General features: G+C 38.3%; 1 protein-coding gene across 8 annotated transcripts in view; it reads left to right on the top strand.

Annotated features, from left to right (window-relative positions):
- ERP44 (endoplasmic reticulum protein 44) overlaps positions 1-23,222 on the top strand; it is a 76,362-nt gene that overhangs the window by 14,018 nt on the left and 39,122 nt on the right. For 4 of the 8 annotated variants that reach the window (XM_008518003.2, XM_008518002.2, XM_070595275.1 and 1 more), the window contains exons 2-4: positions 14,601-14,673; positions 16,388-16,427; positions 20,580-20,695. In XM_008518003.2, the coding sequence (XP_008516225.1) occupies positions 14,601-14,673; positions 16,388-16,427; positions 20,580-20,695 (229 nt within the window). Of the gene's footprint in view, positions 1-802; positions 859-2,034; positions 2,185-14,600; positions 14,674-16,387; positions 16,428-20,579; positions 20,696-23,222 lie in introns of those variants that run through there. The other 4 variants (XM_070595273.1, XM_070595272.1, XM_070595276.1 and 1 more) reach the window with 3 other exon arrangements.

Genomic DNA, 23,222 nt, shown 5'->3' with positions numbered 1-23,222 from the left:
GGCGAAACCCCTGGCCACCGAAGTGGAGTGTGTGAACCTAACCACTCGGCCATGGGGCCGGCCCCAGAAGATATTTTCTTAATGGCTTAAAATGCACTTTTATTCAGGTTATATAAATAGTTTTTAGTTTAAGGAAGGAACAAGGTTGTCTACAGGGTATATTTTCTTCTAAGACAAATACAGGACACTCGTATTATTATCAGTTGATTAACCCATTGTCAGGACTGGGGTAATTCATATTAGTAAGTTTTTTAAGGTAATTAAAGCCAATACCATTCAAACAAGCCAAATGTGTGTTTTGGTTTCACCATTTTTTTTTTTTTTACTAGAAATTACATTAAACAATATAAAGAAGTATTTCTTTTTATGTTTAGGTTCTGAACTGATGTTCGTTAATGCCCTATTTCATAAGTCCAGAATGACACATACAGGGGACGGCTAATTTTGTCTGTTGGTGGCAGGCAGAGTCTCTGTGGTTTTGATTGATTTGCATCCATGAAACCTTTTAGGTTTGTGGATTGAAAGTTTGTAAATAGAGGAGTTGGTATCCGCCTTACCAGAGACTACCAAACATGATTTAACTTCTTAAAAATGAAGATTGTGGTGTGTTCCCTGGGTCCCAGTAGCCTCCTAATTGTGAATTATACTACCCCTTGGGAAGTCTTCTGCTCATAACTCTTAGAGCATTTCGTACTGTTAACTACCCCATTTCTTCTTGAAATAATGTTGTCCCTGCTTCTTTTATGCTTCGGTAGTTTCTTCTGTTTCTCTTTCTGTTCCTCTCTCTGTCCCCTCTCCCCCTTACTGATTGGGGAAAGGGAAGAGGCCTACACTTAAGTGACAGAAGACAGCGAGGAGGTAAATGTGAATATTTTCTAATGAACTGTCTAAAAGCTTCTTTGCTCCCTTCCCATTGCATCTTGTCATCCAGTCATTTGAACTCTTAGCTTTAACTCTTGCCTCTCTAAAGACTAGAGTAGCTTGGGAGTCTGTTAGTGCTTTGGTTAGTGCCTTGGGCTGAGTTACTTTCTTGATGCTTTAGTCCTGGGTATGAAAAGTAGTCGAATACAATTTCCAAACTCTTCATGCTGGTTGGTAGAAGGCACTTCATCTTCTGTTGGCTGCTTTCTCATTGACTGGGCAAGGCATATACCTAGTCAAATTTAAGTAGGTGAGCGATTGCACAGAAATTCTTTCTCTTAAGTAGTCTCACTCTCCTTTCATCCATCAGTCACCTGGGTTTACAGCTTTGGCTCACTGAACTTTTCAACCCTTTAGTTTGTCGTCGTGACCTGTTTGTCTTTTTTTTGAAAGTTTCCCCAAATCTCCCCCACCCCAGTCCAGCCCTTATTTTCTTCCCTGTATTACTGTTTCACTCTCTTAGCTGTATAGTCTTACCTCTCCCAGTCTTTGTCATAAAGTATGGACCACCAATCTTCTGGAAGTCTTGAAAATCATTGTGCTCCTCTCTTACTGAGCAGTCTCCCATGGCGTCTTATTTTCTGCTACTGCAGATGTCAACCCCTCTGTCTGGATTTCAAGGGTGTTATACTCACTATCCTAACAACTTGGTCTTTTTCTTAACAATCTGGCCCCAACATAACCTTCCAACTTCATCTTCCAGTACTGCACTGCATGAACTTCCATAGCAGGCTTTGCTGCTTACTTACTTCGTCCATAGAAACTACTCTGCTCATCTAACTGATACAGTGCTCTCTGCCTTTTTTCTGCCCTCCCTCCAAATTTTTCTAGTATACTTTCTGCAAGCCTTACAGCTCTTGCATCATGTATCTTGTGTGCTAACTTTTCATGCGTGGCCCAGAAGCTCTTGAAGGACGGAATGTGCTGTTGAATTCCCTTCAGGCCCTACCTGGTTCAGTGCTTCCATCCCCATAGGTTCTCATCTGAGGACTGCCAGGAGCTGTGGAAGAGTAGGTGGCTATGTTCTTGGTGAGCTGTACCTGACAGAATTGTGATGACGTGTAGGAGAAGGGAAAGATGAGGGGGTGTGCAGCCCGGGAAGTTAAAGCTTTCTAGTGGTGCTCCTTTATGGCAGCTTGTTTGTGCTCTAAGCGCTCTGTCGTAGCAGGTGCTCGATTGGAGGCTAAATGGCCATTCTGCCAGGGATGCTGTCAAGGAGAGTCCTGCACGAGGTGGGAGGGGAGAGGAGTATTATACGATTGGGTAAGCTAGGACTCCCTTCAGCTTTGTAATTCTAAAGAACTACTATTTTGACGTAATAGAGTAAAGGCCAGAGAGGCTGGTGGGAATTGAGGGATTGACTAGGGTAATGATAAGACGTTAAACAATAATACTGGTAATTTATAGCTGAGTAATCTGTATAGTTTATAGTCCTATTTTTGAATGCTCTCTTTATATCTCATGATGTTGAAAACAGAATTCGAAATTATAAAACATTTTTCTGGCCTTCACATTTGATCATTTATTTTACTGAGAGAGTTCCATTGATAAGATGTCCAGCCTACATAGACTCTTTATCTGAAAATTTATTGTTTTGAATTACTAAAAACAAATGGTTCATTGGAACTGCTGCATTCATTTCACCTACGGATAAGTAGAAAAATTATGCTCATCCCCACAAGAATAGAGGATGTGAACTTCAGCTGACTGAGACTTGCTTTTTTCTTCCTTTTTCAATTGAATCCAATGGTGAAGGTATTTTTTTGTATTCACTCACTTAATTTGATTGTGAATTGATTTGTCACTTTTTTACTTACTAGTTTGTCCTAAGGCAGGCCAAGTATTTTTCTTAAGACTTTCTGAGGGTGAGAGTTCTCCAGAATTATTGCTGCACAATAAATTATATGTTTTTTCTATTTAAAAGTGATCCTTTCGCTGTCGTAATTTGACTTCTAGTCCCCAAGCCAAGGTTTCAGAAAATGCCTTCTATTTTAATGCAAAATAAATGTCATTCATGGGCTCTCCCAGCTTTAAGTAGGTGGACTTTTGTGTTCTCATAGAATTGTAGAATGTCTAAAAATGGCAGAACTTTAAAGTTTTTTGGTTCAGTCTGTTTGTTTATTTAGCAGATACTGTGGAGTCTCTACTATATGCCAAGCACCGTACCAGGTATTAAGGAAACAAATGAATAAAACAGTATAAAATCTATAACTCCTTGGCATAAGTAAAATAAAATAAAGCAAGAAGAAAGACATTCCCATAGTGCAGTAACTTTTTCATTATTTTGTAACATCTTTGGTTTTGCAGATGCAACATCATTATCACACGAAAGGACTATAATGATCAAGACTTCTTGCCTGTGGTATATTTTCTTTGCCAAATACATGTACGAATGGTCATAACTTCTCCTGGTCCATGTACTCAGTTCTTAAATGTGAACTAATGTGATTTTGCCTCTGTGTTAGTTTCCTAGGGTTGTCTTGATAAATTAACACAAACTTGATGGCTTAAAACAAATTTATTTGCTCACAGTTTTGGAAATCAAAAGTCTGAAATCAAGATGCTGGCAGGGGCACTGTCCCTCTGGAGGTTCTAGGGGAGACCCCTTTGCCTCTTCCAGCTTCTAGTGGCTCCTCTAGTTCCTTGGCTTATAGACACATTACTCCAATCTCTACCGCCATCTTTATGTCATCTCCTCTGTGTTTTTCTGTGTCTTCTCCTCTTCTTGTAAGGACACCAGTTGTTGGATTTAGGGCCCACCCTACCAGGATGATTTCATCTCGAGATCGGTAACTGATTACATCTGCAGGTACCCTATTTCCAAATAACGTCACATTCTGAAGTTCTGGGCGGCATGAATTTTGGAGGAACTCTGTTCAATCTGCTACAGCCTCTATGGTCCTTTTTAACTCCAAATCTATATTTACATAGATCTGTAGGGAGAGAGAAAAGCTATTTTTGTGCATGTCTGTACATCTCAAAGTTATTCTTTAGATTAGAAAATAATAAAAGTAGTGAATTAAATACTTTTGTTGCATTAAAGGTATTTAGGAAAATAAGTTTATTTGCACTAATAGTGAAATAAGGAATGATTAATTTTTTTTTAAGAGACTTTGTTTTAGAGCAATTTTAGGGTCACAGCGGTATTGAGCAGAAGGTACAGAGAGTTCCTATGTACTCCCTGCCTCACCACATGCATAGCCTCCCCCATTACCAACATCCCCCACCAGAGTGGTACATTTTTTAGAGTTGATGAACCTACGTTGACACATCATCATCACCCAGAGTCCATAGTTTACATTAGGAATCACTCTTGGTGTTGTAAATTCCATGGGTTTGGACAAAGGTATAATGACATGTATCTACCATTATAGTAGCATACAAAGTAGTTTCATTGCCCTAAAAATCCTCTGTCCTCTGTTGATTCATCCATCTCTCTCCTCTCAACTCTAGCCACTGATCTTTTCACTGCCTCCATAGTTTTGCCTTTTCTTGCCTTGTTCCTCATACAGTGTCATGGTTGGAAACAAACAGTAAATAGCCTTTTCAGACTGGTTTCTTTCACTTAGTAATATGCATTTAAGGTTCCTTGATATCTTTTCATGGCTTAATAGCTTATTTCTTCTTAGCGCTGAATAATACTCCATTGTCTGGGCATGCCACAGTTAATCTGCTCACCTACTGAAGGATATCTTGGTTACTTCAATTGTGAATAAAGCTGCTATAAACATCTGTGTTCAGGTTTTTCTGTGGACATGAGTCCACTTTCTTTGAGTAGATATCTAAGAGCATGACTGCTGGATTGTATGGCAAGAGTATGTTTAGTTTTGTAAGAAACAGCCAAAGTGTCTTCCAAAGTGGCTGTACTGTTTTGTGTTCTCACCAGCGATGAGAGTTTCTGTTGCTCAACATCCTTGCCAGCATTTGGTATTGTCAGTCTTCCAGATTTTAGGGGTGTGGTGGTATCTCATCATTTTAATTTACATTTCTCTGATGATATATATGTGGAGCATCATTTCGTATGCTTATTTGCTGTCTGTATGTCTTTGGTGAGGTGTCAGGGTCTTTGGCCCATTTTTAAATCAGGTTGTTTGTTTTCTTATTGTTGAGTTTTAAGAGTTCTTTTTATATTTTGGATAATGGTCCTTTATCAGATAAGTCTTTTGTAAATATTTTCTCCCAGTCTGTGACTTGTCATCTTATTCTCTTGACAGTGTCTTTTGCAGAGCAAAAACTTTTAATTTTAATGAAGTCCCGCTTATGAATTCTTTCATGAATCATGCCTTTGGTGTATCTAAAAACCCAAGGTCATCTAGTTTTTCTCTCTAGTTTTATGGTTTTGTGTTTTACGTTTAGGTCTCTGGTTCCTTTTGAATTAATTTTGGGAAGGGTGTAAGATCTGTGTCTAGATTCAGTTTTTTTTTTGCATGTGGATGTCCAGTTGTTACAGCACCATTATTGAAAAGGTCTTTTCTCCATTGTATTGCCTTTGCTCCAGTATGTGGTATATGGGGTAGCATTAAAGATTCTTTCTTCTAATGATTATTTAATTAGGATAGGTATCTTAGCAAGTGTATGGTCTTTCAAGGACTACTTTTGATTGACATTTAGAATTGATGTGGTTAGAAGTGACAGTACAATTATGAAGATACAGATTTTTAAAGTAAGCAATGGATTAATACATTAGACCTATATACTAATGGAATCATTCTTTTCTTCTTCTTCTTCTTCCCCCCAAAGCTCCCCAGTATGTGGTTCTATATTCTAGCTGTAGATCCTCCTAGTTGTGCTATGTCGGGTGCTGCCTCAGCATAGCTTGATGAGCGGTGTGTAGGTCCGTGCCCAGGATCTGAACCAGCGAAACCCTGGGCTGCTGAAGCAGAGCACATGAACTTAACCACTCAGCCATGGGGCTGACCCCTAATGGAATCATTCTTGGATTTGATAATAAAAATATTTTTACCCTAGAATGTAGTACTCGGGAATAAGAAACTAGAAAGCCTAAGAGTCATTTTAGAACTAAGTGAATGTGAAAGGTTTCTCTGAAGACAGTCTTTCATTGAAGGCTGTTGACTCATCAGAAAAAACCCAGTCTGGGTTACATGTTTAGTGGTGAAATAAAGGCATTCTTTGACATATGTAGGAGATACTTCCTTCACATTGTGTGGTGTAGAAATGCATATGCCACCAGCAGAAGCTGGTAAATAAGAGAGTTAAAGAATTTAAATTATGTAATTTAGGGGATGTGCGTGTATTTGGTATAAACCTTGAAATTTTTTTTAAAAAGTTAAGTGAAAACATTGATATTTAGTTCACTATATTATGTTGTATATTGACTGTCTTTCCATTCTACTTCCTATTTCTCTATGGGTACTTCCTTTTTCTCCCAAATGAACTGCTTGTACTTGGCTACTTGTCTCAGCATCCACTTCTAGGGGTTGTCCAAATGAAGATAGGCTGTCATTTTTCTTATAAAATTTCCTGTATTTTGACGTGGCAGCTTGCATCCTCGTGGTGTCATTTCATGTTTCTCTATATCTATTGTTTCCTCTACACTAGTGCTTGGGCTTGATTAGGGTGAGGTCAAGTTCAGTTTTTTGAGTTTTAAGAATTCTTCACAAGTCGTGCTTTCTGTTTCCTATTGCATCCTATCAAGAAGCATTCATATCTGGTTGTCCCACCTTTAGTGTGTGAAGATTGTTCAATAACGGTGTCAGTGCAGTTGTTCCACGTTAAGATTAGCTCAAAGCCTCTTGAAAGCCTTGGCAAAAAGGGAATATAACATACTATGTAAGTTTTGTTGTTCAAGGCCCAGCAGTTATCTTCTTTTGAGAAGAGGTAATGACTTTGCAGGAATTATGGATGAAAATGCTTGGGAGAGAGGATCTTCTCTCTCTCTTTTTTAATGTGAAAATGAAATTGTTTGATGATCTTGCTAGATGTAATATAAACATCAATATGATATTATTCACACCCCTTCCCCAGTGCCTAGTACAGTGCCTAGCATGTACTAGATGACTCAGTGAATTATTTGAGGAACGAATGAGTGATCTCACAAAAGAATGTATGTACCAGCTTGTATGTAGACTCTCTTAGGGGAACTTACTTTCATCAGGCATCCTGGGCAGGAATTACAGTGTGGCACAAGGACAGCAGTCATAATTTTCTCTTGGCATATGTGTGCAAGTATTTGTTCTGGACAGTTACTTACAAGATGCAGTGCTAGGTAGTAATTGGGAGACAGCGATGGATGGGACATTGTCTCATTCTCCCACCCACAACCCCCTGCCCATAACCGCTCCCCCTGGGTTCCAGAGTGTGTACAGAAAAAGAAGAAAACAGTTCTTATCTTGAATTTTCTCCCAATTCCCATGCTTTGTTAGTACTACCATTGATAGAAGTTTGGGTTTCAGAGGAGTAGTGTTGTGGTGATTTTAAGAAAAAAATCCTGTCTACACGTTGAGAAGCTCATTTCCAGTTCTGAAAAGCATTTTATAACAAGAGCATCCTTCTCTGAAGGTCGGAGAAGTACATGGTCTATTCGAAGTGAGTTAGTTCATCCCATTTTTAGAATACAGTGAAGAACAAAACACAGATGACATCAATTTTAGTGGAAATCCATGCAGGATCAAATAACTAATATGCAAGAAAAAGTATGAGTTGGAACAGCTTTTTTTTCTCTATTTGTTTTTACTCGCAGAATTTGAGTTTAAGGATTATATTATCTGTACATGAATTATTTTTTTTGCATAGAATTTTTTTCCCAAATGTCTACCCCATCATAATTGAGTTATTTAATGAAGAATTATAATTGTTCTAGTGTTTCTTTATAAAAGCAGATTGGTCTGACTTGTCCAAAATGGGTTGCACTGATGTTATAGGAATGTTTTGTCCCTGAGCAATTTAAGGATTAAATAGCTTCCCGTGTTATTCTACGCTTAGTCCTATTTTCCCCTGTCTTTGAACTTCTAGTTCATTGTAATGCTTCTGGGAATACTAACAGCGAGATGTGCCTTGATTGATACTCAGCTTCAAGGCTCATACAGTGCCTGTCAGCCTCAGCTTCTTTCCTCCTGGGACCTTTCATATCTCCTAACTCCTTGCAGCCAACTGCAAACCTCTTCGTTTCTGTTGCCTGCCAGCTTAATGCAAAACTGAGAGTGAGAGCAGGGGCCCCAGGGAGGAGAAGCAGCCTGGGTCCAGTGGCACTGGGACTTGAGGTGGGAGGCTGAGTTGTCCGCCTGGGTTAGAAGTAGAAGGGAGCTGTTGCTCGGGACAGTGCTTATTTCTTGCTGTAGGAGAGACATAGCTTGTAAAGGGCTTTGAGAATCTCCCAACAGAAAGGTGGATAAATGAACCAATTTAGCAAAAATCCTCTAAGCTATTACTGCAGAATGCCTAGCAGGTGTAATGCCAATGGAGAATAGTAATGCCACAGGGAGGGAAACATCCTCCGTGGAAGCTTCTATTTTATGGTAATAATTTTCATGCAGAAATATCCTTTCAGGCAGAAGGCAGTATACTTTTAAAAATTAACATCTATGCAAATATCTAATGAGCTTATGGATTCCACATTTTCTAAAATCAGTAATTTGCATGTCAATACAGAATTCTCACAAATGAGTCTTACTTGTTCTTGTGTTCATATTTGAGGACCAGAAACATTGTAGAAAGTTTAAAATGAATTCCATGCTTGTCTGTAGAGTCAAAAGCTTTGTTCTCTGAGGCAGTGCTGCTTAAACTTTAATGCACATAGGAATGCCTTGGGGATCTTAGCAAAATGGAGATTCTGGTTCAGTAGGTCCAGGCAGGGGCCTCATATTCTGCGTTTCTCACAAGCTCCCAGGTGATGCCAATGCTGCTGGTTCAGGGACCACTATTTGAACAGCAAGGTTTCAAGGTATTGCACTTTAAAACAAGCAAACTCACTGGAAATATCGTTTTCTAAACTCAGTTTACTAAGCTGTTGTAATAAAACGCTTAAAGCAAAGCCTAGCAACTGCTTTTGTGCCTCTAAATCTTGCCAACAGATGTAATATTCGGTAACCTCTTCTGCCTGATCCTTCCTTAGCTTCTGCTCCTGAGAGTCTCCAGCTCTTTTCGTGACTGCTTTAACGACCTTAAAATAGGACAGTGCAAGAAGTGCTGGATCTCCATCCACTACTGTAGCATGGCTGTTCCTAAAGGAGGGTATTCTGTGTGCTGAAGCATCTGGAAATCACGTCGGAGAACAGCTGGGGGACCCAGAAGAAGGTGTGACTAGGGGCTCAGGACGGCTCTTGGACGGTGAGGCAGAGGGGTTGCTGCAGTGGGTGTGAAGATCACTTCTGAGATTCCCGCTAAATGGGAGTCAGGAATTATCACCTAGTGGGTGCTTTTCACCATTACATAATTCAAAACAAGTTTTAATATAGACTTCATTCCTATTCGATAGCCTTATTTTCCTCAAACATGTTAAAAATATTTGTTGGCTGTTCCCCCATTTCTCACCTCCAGTGCTCTCCCTCTGAATTGTTAGTGTATTAACATACTCTATTCTTTCACTTAGTACAGATTTGAGTGTTTATTGTATACAAATAGGGTACTGTAGTAAGTAATCTGTGGGATACAACTTGAATAAGGCACAGGCTCTCCTTTCAAGGTACTCAGAGTCTCCTGCTTGAGCTAGGGTAGCACAGATAACCTGTGTGCAGATCATGTGTTAACACCCTACCGAAGTGCTCTGGGGCTTCTGAGGAGAGAGAAATGAATCGTTGTTGTCTGGGACCATCAGGAAAGGCTTCGTAGAAAAGACAACTTTTGAATTGGGTCTTGGAAACTAGATAGGTTTTCCTAGCTGCTCTGAGCAGAGGAAACTGCGTGAGCAAAGTATGGAGGCAGGAGAATAAACAGACACATTTTAGGAATTGCAGCTGCTGTAGGCTGTCTGCATTCGTGGATTTGTAACTTACCGGATTTGGACCGTTTGTGAGTGACGCTTGAAGGGTCATGTAGTAATTTTTGTGAGTTACTGTTTTATTCCCTTGCTAAGAGCCTAGTGTTTAAGTCAGTGAGTGAGGCTAGTGATTGATTTAGCACTCACGTCTTGGTTATCTTTGTTCTTATCGATTCACTCTCATTACATTTTTCATTTTACTGTGTATGATATGGAAGGACATTATATGCTTATTAATAATTTAGAATTTGTGAAGAGCTTGTTACGGTTACTTTCAGTTGCTAAGGGTCTACTGCAAATAGGGTCACCATATAATTTATTGCCCTAACCAGGACTCTTTTGAAAGGGGTGATGCTATTAATATTCCAGAGCAACAGGCGTAAACTGGGTTTGTCTCAAGCAAGCTGGAGTATGTGGCCAGTTAGAATCTGTGGTTCCTCTGGCTAGAGTTCCTGGTGGTTGGAGTCTGGGATAGGGATGGGGAGTGGTACGATGTGATCTGGGAAAGCAAGTGTGGGCTAGTTTGTGAATGATCCTAAATGCCAGGCCGTGGAATTAGGCTTTTATACTGTAGACAATGAAAAGCCTTTGAGGGTTTTTTTGGGGAGAGGAATTGATATATGCAAAGCAGCATTTGAAAAGATTGGTCTGGCCTGTGTGGGCAGGTTGGATTGAAGGGAGAGATTCAGTTCAGGGAGTGTTGTAGTAGTTCCTATTAAGGGTATACGCGAATGGTCTTAATGTTCTAGGAAAGTTTATTTATTTATTTAAAAAATTATGAACAGAAAAGCTTTAATAGTTCATTTCCAGTATGTGTTGTTATTGCTGTGAGTTCATACTTCTGAAGAAGATCCTGTTGGATTATTGTTTTGTTCAGTTAATGTTTTTTCAGAAGAGGAATAGCTCTTGGCCTTTGCAATGAGTACCAGAGCGTTTTGTGTGTTCTGGTATTATAGCAGTATATATGTTAATATTGTGACAATTAGAGTTTGACCTAACGTTGAGAGAGAGTGCTTAATAAAACGTCTTTCCAAAATTTATTTCTAAAATACTTTCTTTTTATCATGTAATCAGCTTTTCGTTATATCTTGTTTCAACTTGATGTCTAATCTAGAGAGAGTCTTATTTTCGCAGTAGCTCCATTTCCCTAGCCTACAGTTTCCCTTGTTTGATCCCCATGGAGTAGGTCAGGCTTATGAGAAAGAAAAGTCGTTTTCTACTAGGAGAACCAGACAAAGCTGCATGGAGGAGGGAATCAATCCTTGAAGGATTGATTATGCAGTAGTGGAGAAGAGAACACTCCAGGAGAGAAAAGCATGTACACAAAGAGGAAGAAGCGGAACAATTCTGGGGCCTGTTTTGAGAAAAGCGACTGACTGCTGGGTGGCTTCAAAAGTGCTGTGGAAATACAGCCAGGGCACTGGCATCGCTAGCCAGTCAGGTGGTCGTGGAGGATACAGGGAAGTTTAAAGGAACGAAAAGCTTTTTAGTTCCAAAGATATCTCAACTTTAAGAAATCATCTGATGGAAGAAAATATTCTTGCTGAAGAAGCTCCTATTTAAATCTAGCCTGTCACTTATTTTTTTTTAAATGAATTTGGGTGCAGTGTTTACCATTTCATTGATGTGCCTTTTATGTAAGATCATTTCACTAGACAACCTCAGACTGGAATGTTTAATATTTAGTCAAGAAATGCATGTGGAAGGAATTATCCAATCAATTATAGGAGATGATTGGAGAGCCTTCTCAGTTTTCTTGGCAAGTTCAAAATGAGTTAATGAACTGAAGAGAATGACCAATTTGTGAAATATTTCATAAGTTTTTGTCTGCTTATTTACATATGTTGTCTAAATATCCCACCATTAGAGGCTATATTCTCCATGACTATTAAGATCTTCTATTCAAAATTTCTATGTAGGCTTTTGTTGTTTCTTTAAAAAAGAACTTTAAAAGTTTACTTCAAGTCTAAATTTAAAAAAATTAAATTAACGATTACCCTTCTCCTGTCCTGGTTTAGAGTTACTCATCTTTATTTTACTTAAGCAGTATAGCATTTGACACATAAAGATGTTTCCCCAGGAGAATCTTGTTTCCGCCCAGGGCTGACATGAAAAGAAACAATTTGCCAGACTAGTGGAGCTTCCTAACAATTCAAATAAACAACCTGTCTTTCCCTTCACACTGCATATTAATAGAAATGTTAATGGTCAGCCGCCGCCTTTATCTCCTTCAGGGAGGAGAGATTGTTGGGTCAGTGACGGTTTTCTTGCTGTGGGCCCTCTTCCACACAGCTGTTCGCTCCACACGTCTTATCAGTTGCATGCTGCTTAGCACAATGTTTCTTAACTAATAATTAGCTATTAATGCAGCCAAATTGACTGATGCCTCTCTTTTGTCATTACCTAGCATGTAAATATTTTTGCCATGTGTTTCAAAGTTAAAAGCAATTAAATTTAGAATATGCTTCTCTGTATTTTGATAGGCGATAACTTGCTCTTCAAAAGTGGGCTTTCTTGGATTAGACAGCTGAAGACCATTATATCCGTGTTTAGCATCTTCCTCCCCTCCTGACCGTCACCACTGGTGTGAGAGCTCCTGAGGCAGAGCATGCACACCTCATGCATGTGCCCTCAGTACCTAGTAGACACTCTATAAATGACTGTCAGGTTATTAATGACTTTGATAATGATCAGCTTCGTTGCTTGATGATAGTATATATTTTTTTTAAGATTCTTTTTAAAAATTTTTTTCCTTTTTCTCCCCAAAGCCCCCTGGTACATAGTTGTATATTCTTCGTTTTAGGTCCTTCTAGTTGTGGCATGTGGGATGCTGCCCCAGTGTGGTTTGATGAGCAGTGCCATGTCCGCACCCAGGATTCGAACCAACGAAACACTGGGCCGCCTGCAGCGGAGCACACAAACCTAACCACTCGGCCACGGGGCCAGCCCCTTGATGATAATATTTTTGTGTTATCATCTTGAATTTTTCTTCACACAGTCCACTCTAAACTTTTGCTATACCAATATAATTGGATTGTTAAAAACAAGACAACAGGCCCAAAATGGAGTCACTTATGCTAAGCCCCACAACACCAACCCGAGACAACTTACAGTTTCAGCTGCCCCAGAAATGGAATCTTAACCAGTCAATGAGGAATCGCCTGATCAGCGCTAGTTGGGTAACCTGCCTGATACACCCCTGCCATCCCCTACAGGGAAGTAATTTTGCAGTAACCAACCCGCTTTTTTGCCTAGTGTAACTTCCTTGTTCCCACTCCCTTCTGCCTATGAAAGTTTTTCATTTAGTACAGCTCCTTGGGCCCCCCTTCTATCTGTTAGATTGGATACTACCTGATTCAAATTGATTTTTGCTCCAATAAAGTCTTAAAAATTTTAATATGCCTCAGTTTATCTTTTAACAGGTTACACAATTATCTAGAGCTGATCATACACTGATGAGGAAAGGATCTGTTAACTGAGATATGGATAGTAAGTAATGATTAGTGAAGGAAGTCTGATCTTTCCAGTTAATTTCTGAGGTGTTGAAAATAATGGAATTAGTTATATAAGTCAAATATTCAGGGATTTTAAATTATCTGTCTTACTTTCAAGAGAGTAGAATTTATTGGTTGCTAGCAGATAGTAGCCAGCTATTGGCTACCCTATTATGTTAACTTGAAAATAAGACATATTATTCTTAGGCTTCTTCTAAGAAAAGAATAAGTTTATAGAAACATTTCAAATAATTAGCGGGATTTATTTTCATACCGGCATCAATGCGTCTCTTTATACCATTAGAAATTGAATTGGTGAATTATAAAATTTTTGAGTTGCAACCGTTCTGAGTACTAAAGTGTCCGTGAAACGGGTGGGTGAAGGAGTAGTCTTCAGTACCTGGATCAGGGCCTGCCGTTAGTTGTCACTCACTAAAAAGCAACGGTTCACTGAATAAATTTCCATATGCAAACTCTGGTTTGAACAAAAAACTGTCAGACATCAAACCATGTAGCCTGTTAAAGATGGAACCTAAAAATAAAATATACTTATATAAAAATAAGTAAACAGTTGATAGTTGAGTTTAAAATTGTATCTTTTCTTTGTTTTGCAACTAGAAAACGGAGATTTTCTTTGATAAATGTGCACTTTATGGTTCAGACATGTTAAATGTTAAAGTGGAAGCAAAACATTCTTGTTCTCTTTTTAATATAAGCCTGTCACTTACATTGTTATCACCAGTAAGTGAAGATGAGGCAAGAAGGGCTTTTGGTTCACAATTTGAAGAGTCTTTCTTGAATCGTCTTCTTCATTATTTTGTTCTGTCTTAGAAACATGGTGGGATAGAATCAGCAAACGTAGCTTTGGTTTTATATTCTTTCAAAACTAAGAATAATTTGGCAATTTTTTTCTTGTGGTGCCATAAAGATGAAGTTGTTGAAAGTATTAATTTAACAGAGTGAGTAAATTCTCAATTTTCTTAATTGTTTAGAAATAATCTCTTTTATATATTTGGAAGTATAAGAAGCCTTATTTGAGCAGTTTCCACGCTTGAGAAGTTGTACTTCTATTTCGCTGACCTAGCGAAGGGTTAGAGGAGATAGTAAAGATTAAAACCAGTTGTTGGATGATTCTGTAAATAACAGGTGGAACTAACTTTATTCATAAATTTTCTTTTCCTTTTTAGACTTTATGCTTTATTTGCCTTTTGTGGAAACATTTATCAATTTCATATTTTTTAAATTTCCAGGTAACTTGGGTTTTTACTCCTGTAACAACTGAAATAACAAGTCTTGATACAGAGAATATAGATGACATTTTAAGTAAGTACCTTGATATTTTTAAACAAAGTACACTTCCTTCTCTATAAAGAGTTAGTTTATATACAGAAACAAAGTAAAATCTCAGTTATCTAGAACAGTTGACGAGCTGACGTTCTGACTAATTCCACGGTGCACTGAATTAACAAAGGACTTTTGGTTTTAAGTTTTTAGTAAGCGTAAGTCTGCTTTCCTGTGTTACAAGTGAAGTAAACTTTTGGTTTTGTTTTATTTCTTTACCTTCTTGTAAATTCCACTGTTAACAATTCATGAAGTATTTTGCTAAAGCCTACTTAGAGGCCAGCCGTTTCCACTGTGCAGTGCTGAATGTTAATGACCTTAGGACGCAGCCGAGGAATTGGTCTTTTTAAATTTTTAACTAAATCACCTGATCTCGTTTATTGTCATTGGTCCAGTTAAGTTCAAAAAGTGTTTTAGTGAATGTTTTGTTTGCTGACAATTTGTAGATGGAATTAACTTGGGGGAAACATTTCTTGCTTTTAAAAGTACTGGAGGGAAGGTGAAGACGTGGTTGATAGAAAATCACAACTTAGGAGATTTAAGAAAATGTACAAAGTGCGTAAATGATTTTTTTAAAGCGCTCCATTTCAACCACTGGTTTGAGCATAACAAAACCAAAAAGAATAGAGGTATAAGGTGTTATTCATTGAGCAGCATATATTGTTTTGTGTCCTTGGAACTGGTTTTAAATGTTAAAAAGTCTATTCCCGCATTGTGAGATTTCTGTAGAGCAGTGGTTCTATAAACTTTAGCACGTATCAGAATCACCTGGAGGGTTTATTAATATCTGTACTGCTGGGCCTGGCCCCAAGTTTCTGATGGTGACTGCTAGACTGACTCTAAGAATTTGCATTTCTGCAAGTTCCTATACGGTGCTGGTGCTTCTGGTCCGGGGACCACAGTTTGTGAACCACTCCTTTAGAGTGAATAGGCAAGTGGATAAAAAGGGCTTTGAAGGTAAAAAAGGAAGAAGAAAGTTGAAACTGACATATCATTCTCACTCCTTTCATCTTCCAAATTCTAGAATATCTTTGTGAGTACTTGAGGAGTTATCTAAGTTTCTCTGTATTAGGTTTAGGCGAAAAGAACAAATATATCTTTCTCACCTCTTCACATCTGGATATGCAAATGATACTAAGTTATTTTTGCAACAGAGAATAACTTAAGTGGATGGGAACCAGAAAAAGTACATCTTATGCAACGCTGTTAGTTGTAGATTACTTGTTGCACTTAGGTGGGACATCTGAGACTTAGAAATGACTTGGTTATACAGGTCTTTTCTGTTAAATAGGATTTTATTTGAAGAGCTAATTCTCACTTACGCATTAATATGGAAGGTGAAAAAATAGGTTATTAAAATCCAGGTCATTCCACTTGACTTTTTATGAGAGTGGGCAATGTAGTAGCTTACTTGCCTGATCTGGGTTTGATTCCCCTTTTGTATTTTATATTCATTTGGTGAAAGTATAAAGATGAAGGATATAGGAAAAAAGGAAGAGAGACTCCCACAAATTTCGTAAGCCATCCATGATTCTATGTATGGGTTTGTGAGCGAGAAGTAACTTAATTGTTACTGTGTATTTTTAGAGGACCTTTACTGTGGAAAAAGACCATGATGAAAACTAAGTCTTTAATTATGTCAAAATTATGTAGACACAAATAACTTAGGTTGTTTGGTTTTGTTTTTCAATTTCAGACAATGCTGATGTTGCTTTAGTAAATTTTTATGCTGACTGGTAAGTAATAATCTTATTATTTTTGGGAGGGGGAGGTTGCATCATTTTTTTTTTTTTAACTTGCTAAAGGTGAATGTTTCTGTGCTAGAAAGGGATGAGTGGGGAAGCCTTTTTCTTTTGTGAGACCATGTTCCATAAACAAAATCAATTAAATTAAGGCTCATTCACAAATGGAGTAGCTTAATTTGGTGAGCATTTGTGTTTTAAGAGAGAAATATATCTGATTGCATTATCCCACATCTTAAAATAAAAGCAGGTAACATAAAAACCCAAAATATCTCATGTGTGTATATCACACATACACACACAGAAACACACAGAGTACCTCATGCAGTTCTGTATTTTTCCTGAAGTGGGGCAGTGTTTGAAGGTGAGCATTTGGGTGTGGCAAGTTTAGAAGGAACAATAACGTTGACATTTTTTAACATATACCATCTGCTGCTACTTCCAGGAAGCCTTTATTCCTTTCCCCTTCCCAATCAGCATCTGTCTTCTGTGTTCATATGGTACCCTATGTACTGCTTTCTTTTTCTTACTACATCCTTTTGTCTTTTATCTTTGTTTGTGCCCTAGCAAACAAACTTTGACGGCTGAGATACTGTCTTACTGAGTATTCCCAGAGTCTAGAACAAGGGCATAATATGTAGTAGATGGTAATGAATGTGACATGGGGATAGGAAGAAGGGCACTTCAGCTGGAGAGAGGTTTGAAACACTCGCATAATCCTTATTCCTAGGCACTCTGTCGTATTTGACCTTTTCAGGCTCACTGCCTCCTCCTTGCGGCTGCTCTACGTCAGGCCACAGTCCTGTGGTTCACCTAGATTCCTGTGACAGTCTCCTCATTTATTTCCTGGGCTTCTAGTCTTATGTGTCTCTGCTCTATTCTATACAAAGTAAGCCAGAGTGGTTTTTCCTTAAGTGCAAATTAGATTAGTTTACACCTCATCTTAAAACTCTTACATGGTTTTTCATTACCTTTAGGTAAGTCCCTTACCTTGGCCTAGAAGGCTCCTGATGACATGGTCCCTTCCTACCTCTACAGCTGTATGTCTTGCCTCTCTCCACTCCCACATTCTTTTCTAGTTATACTGAATATCTTTCAGTTTCTGTAATATTCTTTACTCTTTTGTCACTGGACCTTTAGTCGTGATATTTTCTTTGCCTGAACAGATCGCTCTTCTCTCACCCATTTATTTACCTAGTTAAGTTGTAATCATCTTTCAAGTCTTAGATTAGGTGCCACTTTCTTCAGGTCACCTTCCTAGATGAGTATCCCTACCCTTGCTCTCAAGTCAGCTTAGGAACCCTTTTTGTATCTTCCCATAGCATCTCATATTTACCCAATCATAATACTTGTATGCATTAATTTAGTTGGTGCCTCCCCACTACATTGTTAGCTTTGTAAAAAGTTACCATAACTATTTTTTTCAGTATTAATCCCAAAGCACTTTGCATAATACTTGGCAGATAAGTACATAATAAATATTTATTGTGAATGATATATAGTAAAGGTATTTAAAGAACGTCAGTAAAATGTTGAAGATATACAGAGAAAATAGCATTTATAAAATGTATAACAAAGGTAGCATTTTCCAAGGTAACTTAAGATTGTCCAGATGTAACAATAGCCACAAAATTGGGTAGAAGATTATCTAGTCCAATCCACTTTAAAGATAAAACCACGATCTAGAGGAGTGAAGTGTTTTGCCAAGGTTACCTGACTAGATTGTGGCAGAGCTAAAACTAGAACATGCTTCTCTTGTTGAGGGATTTTGTGTGTGGTAAGAAAGAGAACTAGAACGTGCCTTTGACCTTGTTGCAAAAATTAGATTGGAAATGTGGACTAATTACAATTATTTGGGAAAACATATTACCCAAAGAATACCTTGAGTTGTTCATGAATTAGTACTCTTTTATTCAACTGAAAAAACTTAGGTAATTGGCCACAAGACGTAGACTTACTCTGTGTGGCCTGAAAGGCTAGAGTCTGAGTTCCCTCTGGAAGTTACGGATGTGGCATAGGTTAAGGAAGGATTCTCTGGTAGAACTGCCTAAAAATACTGATAGACCTCAGAGGGTGATAAATCATAGCAGGTACTTAATAATGCGGTTATGTGCCAGGCTCTTCACATGCATTGTTCTAATGCTCAGAACTACCCCACAGGTAGGTATTATAATCTCTGTTATAGGTTGAGGAAATTGTGGCTCAGAAGGGTCGTATGGTTAGTAAGTTGGTGGAACTGAGATTTAAATTCAGGTATGTCTGACTCCAAAGCTAATTCTCCCCGCCCCCCCCCCCCCACCCCCATCATGTTAGTAAGTGCTCCGAAATTGTCCCTGTGATGACTTTTACCCATTTGGTTGATTTGTAAAGAGTTGGTTCAAGCACTAGATTGGAGATTGGATTCAGATGACTCTTCAGGCCTTTTTAATAGATGTATTGCTTTTGTTACGTCACTTTTATAATTGTAACTTTCCGTATGTGTGGATTCATGTGTATGATGGTGCAGTAATATTGCAGTTGAGCTTTTATTTTGTCTTCTCCTTTCACCTTTTGGTATTAAAACTGATCTGTTTAAAGATGAAATGTACTTAAATGCTTCCCGGGCAGCAAATTGGACAATCCAGAAAGAAGGAGCCCTTAATGTATGTCTTTACTTTGCTCTTAAGCCAGAAGCCTGCCCTCTGATTCTTTACTAGGCCATATCCTAATTCTTCAAGAAACCAGTGACCAATCCCCAGCCCTTGCCTCCCTGTCCTCCGGCACCCCATTTTCAGCAAGCTCTAAGAACCCACACACCTGTGATCCCAGCCTCTCCAGTTCCTCTAGTTTATCACTTTATTCGTTTAACAGACATTTATTGAAATGCTTATTAGAATATGTAGTCCAATAAGACATGGTCCCTGATGTCCGCAGACCCCACCCACCTACCCCAGATGGGAGTTAAGAATGCTGAAAGAGGAGAGAGCCACTTGAAAGCATGAGATTGAAGATAGAGATTGTGTCTCCTTCATGTACTCTAGGACCTCTCCTTAGGAAGTCAGGGGAGTGGGCTGGAAGAGATACATACAAAAGAAACAGGCAGGAAGTATGAAGTGGGCATCCTTTCACAGGCTTTATGATATTTTTGTTGAATCATAGTTAATATGTATGACCGAATCACATGTGGGTTAAAGAGTTTACAGGCTTCATTTAAGTAAATTTCTTAGTGGAAAAGGGCTCTGGAAGCCATAGTAGCAATTATAGTTTGCTTTTTGTTAACAGATACCCAATACGTTTTTCGTATGAGAATGACCGTTCTAACCCAGCTGGTTGTCTGCTCATCTGATTCTTCTCCTCTTTCTTATCAGGTCCCTTTAATGACCCACAACATATATTTGTGAAATGGTTGGTCTGATTAAGGGACAGTCAGAATCAGAAGTGTCAAGTTTCTGGAATATTGTGGGATTTGTGCCCTTTTTTAAAAGTAAAAACAAAATAAACAGAAAGGTCAGACAAGGAAACATGGACGGGAAATCTTGTTTAGGAATTTAAAATTTTGCTCCTGGACTTAGTATATTTAATATGTTTATAGATGCAAAAGCCCATTTTAACCTAGAGTAAGTTTTGGGGGAAACAGTTCATTATATACTATATATCCTTTTCATACAGCTTATTTATTTAGTATACTAACTTGCCTGTGAGATTTGATTGAGCTAGTCAGGTGAATTGGTCTAATATTTGCAATAAACTTACCATTTTAAAAGTTTTGTACAGTAGTCTAAAATTAGTTCATTATTTAGAGGAAGCTGATTTCCTTTGTAAATGTTCAGGTCTTAGTAGTTACGAGTCCGAGTAGAGGCATCTTAGATGGCTTATTTCACACTTGTTTTGTGGCCTCGGTGAGAGACCCTTAGCTGTGTGCTCCATAACGTTGGCCATTTTCTTAAGGTGGAAAAAACCAAAATCTTTTAATTTGTACAGTCTTTGAATTTAAAATGGTCTTCATCTCCAGTGAATGACATCAGGATCCGTGAGTAAATTAACTAGTATGTGATTGTCTCAAAATCTGTTTATCGTACGTATTCTAAACATCAGTGAATAATAACTGAAATGAGGTGTTATTGCTTCTGCTTTTCAGTTTTAACTGGTATCCTTCTCTATGCATAGGTGTCGTTTCAGCCAGATGTTGCATCCAATTTTTGAAGAAGCTTCCAATGTCATTAAGGAAGAATATCCAAATGAAAATCAAGTAGTGTTTGCCAGAGTTGATTGTGATCAGCACTGTAAGTACCTCAGTAGGAAGTAGGAAGAAACTCTCCTCTGCCCACGTGTCCTACACACGCACGCAGGCACGCACACACACACACACACACACTCAAATACAAATACAAATGCATGCACACATGTTTTTCTTTTCTTTTTTTAAATGCTGTACGTAGAGAACAAACCAAAAAGAGTGACCTTGGTTAAAATGTTAATATTTAATCTTTCTGTACTTAAAACACTGCTTTCCATTTTGCCTCTGTGAAGGGTTTTAAAAATTTGTTTTTGTTTTTATTCTTTTCATTAACAAGTAGGGCAAGCCTGTAGGCAGTAAATCCTAACTAGCAATGTTTTCTAAGAAAGCAAATACCAAAATCAATCAATAAAATTGAAATATAGCTTTAGGAAAAAATGGATTTCTGTTAGTTTTAGAATCGTGCAGAAATACCATTTGTAGTCATTTCAGATAAAACAATCTCAGATTTTTGTGTTTCTGTTATATAAAGGATTCTACTCAGATTGGCTTAGACTATCTTTGAGCTGTAATTACTGATTAATTATTGAGAGTGTTGAGAAACTCAGGTTAGACTCTCTTAAAAGCCCACCTCTTGGATTTCGCTTGTCCCAGTAGAGCATCCCCTGTAAAATCCTCCTGGTTTTCCGTACACGTGGCAGATTTCTCTGACTTGAGCAGGTGAGCTTACAGTGGAGTTTCCTCCTCAGTGCTCCCGTTACACTTGAACTTTCCTCTCTCCTGGTGCCAAACTCACTGCATTTTCTAGTTCTGGTTCATTGTGTCTTAGTTGTCTCACCAGTGGCAATGTCAGTTCTTCAAAGGCAGGAACATTTTTCTTTTCTTTATTTTTAACACTCCCTTTTAAGTGGAGACCAAACTACTCATTAATCTCTGAATTTCAAGCATCTGACAGTTTCTGGGAGACAGAGCTTGCTCGTGAAAAGCTTGTTACATTGGAATTATTGGTAAGTTGGCCTGAATACAGAACTCTCCCATTCTGCAAATTTCTTATCCTTTTCACTTAACCTGACAATTAGGATTAGTGTGTGTGCACTAATTTTTCATTTTACTGATAAGGAAATGGAAATAAAGTGGCTTAACCAATGTCATACGACTTCCCGTCTAGCCAAGCCAGATGTAGAATCCAGATCTCCTGACCAAACACCTTCACAGGTCTCTGGGCTTCTTTTCTGTTCAATTCAACAAACACTTTTGGGATTTACTGGTAAAACTCTGTGCTGGGCAGAAAAGGCTAACAGCAAAGCATTTCAGAATCTTACAAGCCATACCCCACATTTCTCTCTGCTGAGATTCACAGCTGGATAGAATGAAGGGAGTGATAAAAGGTTGTCAGTGCAAGCATGGACTGCATTTCCACACGGCTTTCTGGATCTTTCCTCCCACCTTTCGCTAATGGGGAAACGTGATGGTTTTCATGTGGGCTCTCGTCTCAAATCTTTCTATTCTTCATGTATTTAATTACGCATTACAGTGCATACAGTAGTCCCTACTTTCACTGAATTTGAACCAAAAAATCTGAAATTATGCTCTCAAGCTTACAGTCATTGGGAAGAAAAGTAACTATTGTTGAACCATAAGTACCATTTATTCTATCATTTAAACAGATTAATTTACCTTTGAGATAAATCTGGCATCCTGGCTAGTAATCGAGTTCTCTTTTTATGGGAGTAACTTGCTGTAGTTCAGATGCTTTTTGATACACCAGAGAGATCTACAAAATTATTTTTTTACTAATGAGAGTTAATATCTGAGACATTGTGCATTCTCTCTAAATATTTTTTCCTTGATGAGTAATTCCTCAGTTTTTAAAAGTGACATTTTGAAATCCTTATTGATGGTTCATTCACATTTTCCACTCTCTCTTTAGAGATTGTAAGACAGACTAGACTATATTTTGGGTAATCCCTTATGTGCCAGTTGGATTGTAGAGGTTTTGAACTGGAAGGACCTTAAGAATCCTGTGATCTGGAGAGAAATGCCTATTAGGCAGATTGTTCTTTGGTAGGATTTGATTTTTTTAAAAGGGATTTATTGAGGTATACTTAACTGCACAAGTTTATACAATTTAATGTTTTGACATGTGTATATACCCATGAAACCGTCGTCACAATCAAGATACCAACATATCTGTCTTCCTCGTGCTTCTTTGTGGTCCCTCTGTCCTCCCATCAGGCCTCAGGGGACCATGGAACAGCTTTCTGTTACTGTAGATTAGTTTGCATTTTCCAGGATTTTGTCTAAGTGGAATCAGACATTGTGTGTTCTGTGTGTCTGTTGGTGGTGTTGTTGTTTTTGACTCAACATGGTTCTTTTGAGATTGTTGTGTGTATCATTCAGTTTTATTATTGGATGGCATTCCATTATATGGCTGTTTAACTGTTCACCTATTGACAGACAAGACAATTGGTTTGTTTCCAGTTTAGGGCTGTTACAAATAAAGCTGCTATGAGCATTCAGGAGCAACTCTTTATACATAAGCTTTCATTTATCCTGGACATATGGCTAGGTGT

Source organism: Equus przewalskii, chromosome 26 (genome assembly GCF_037783145.1).
Source record: "Equus przewalskii isolate Varuska chromosome 26, EquPr2, whole genome shotgun sequence".
Taxonomy (NCBI): Eukaryota; Metazoa; Chordata; class Mammalia; order Perissodactyla; family Equidae; genus Equus; species Equus przewalskii.
Note: the sequence above shows the minus strand (reverse complement) of the source record. Positions and strands in the feature narration are given on the sequence as shown.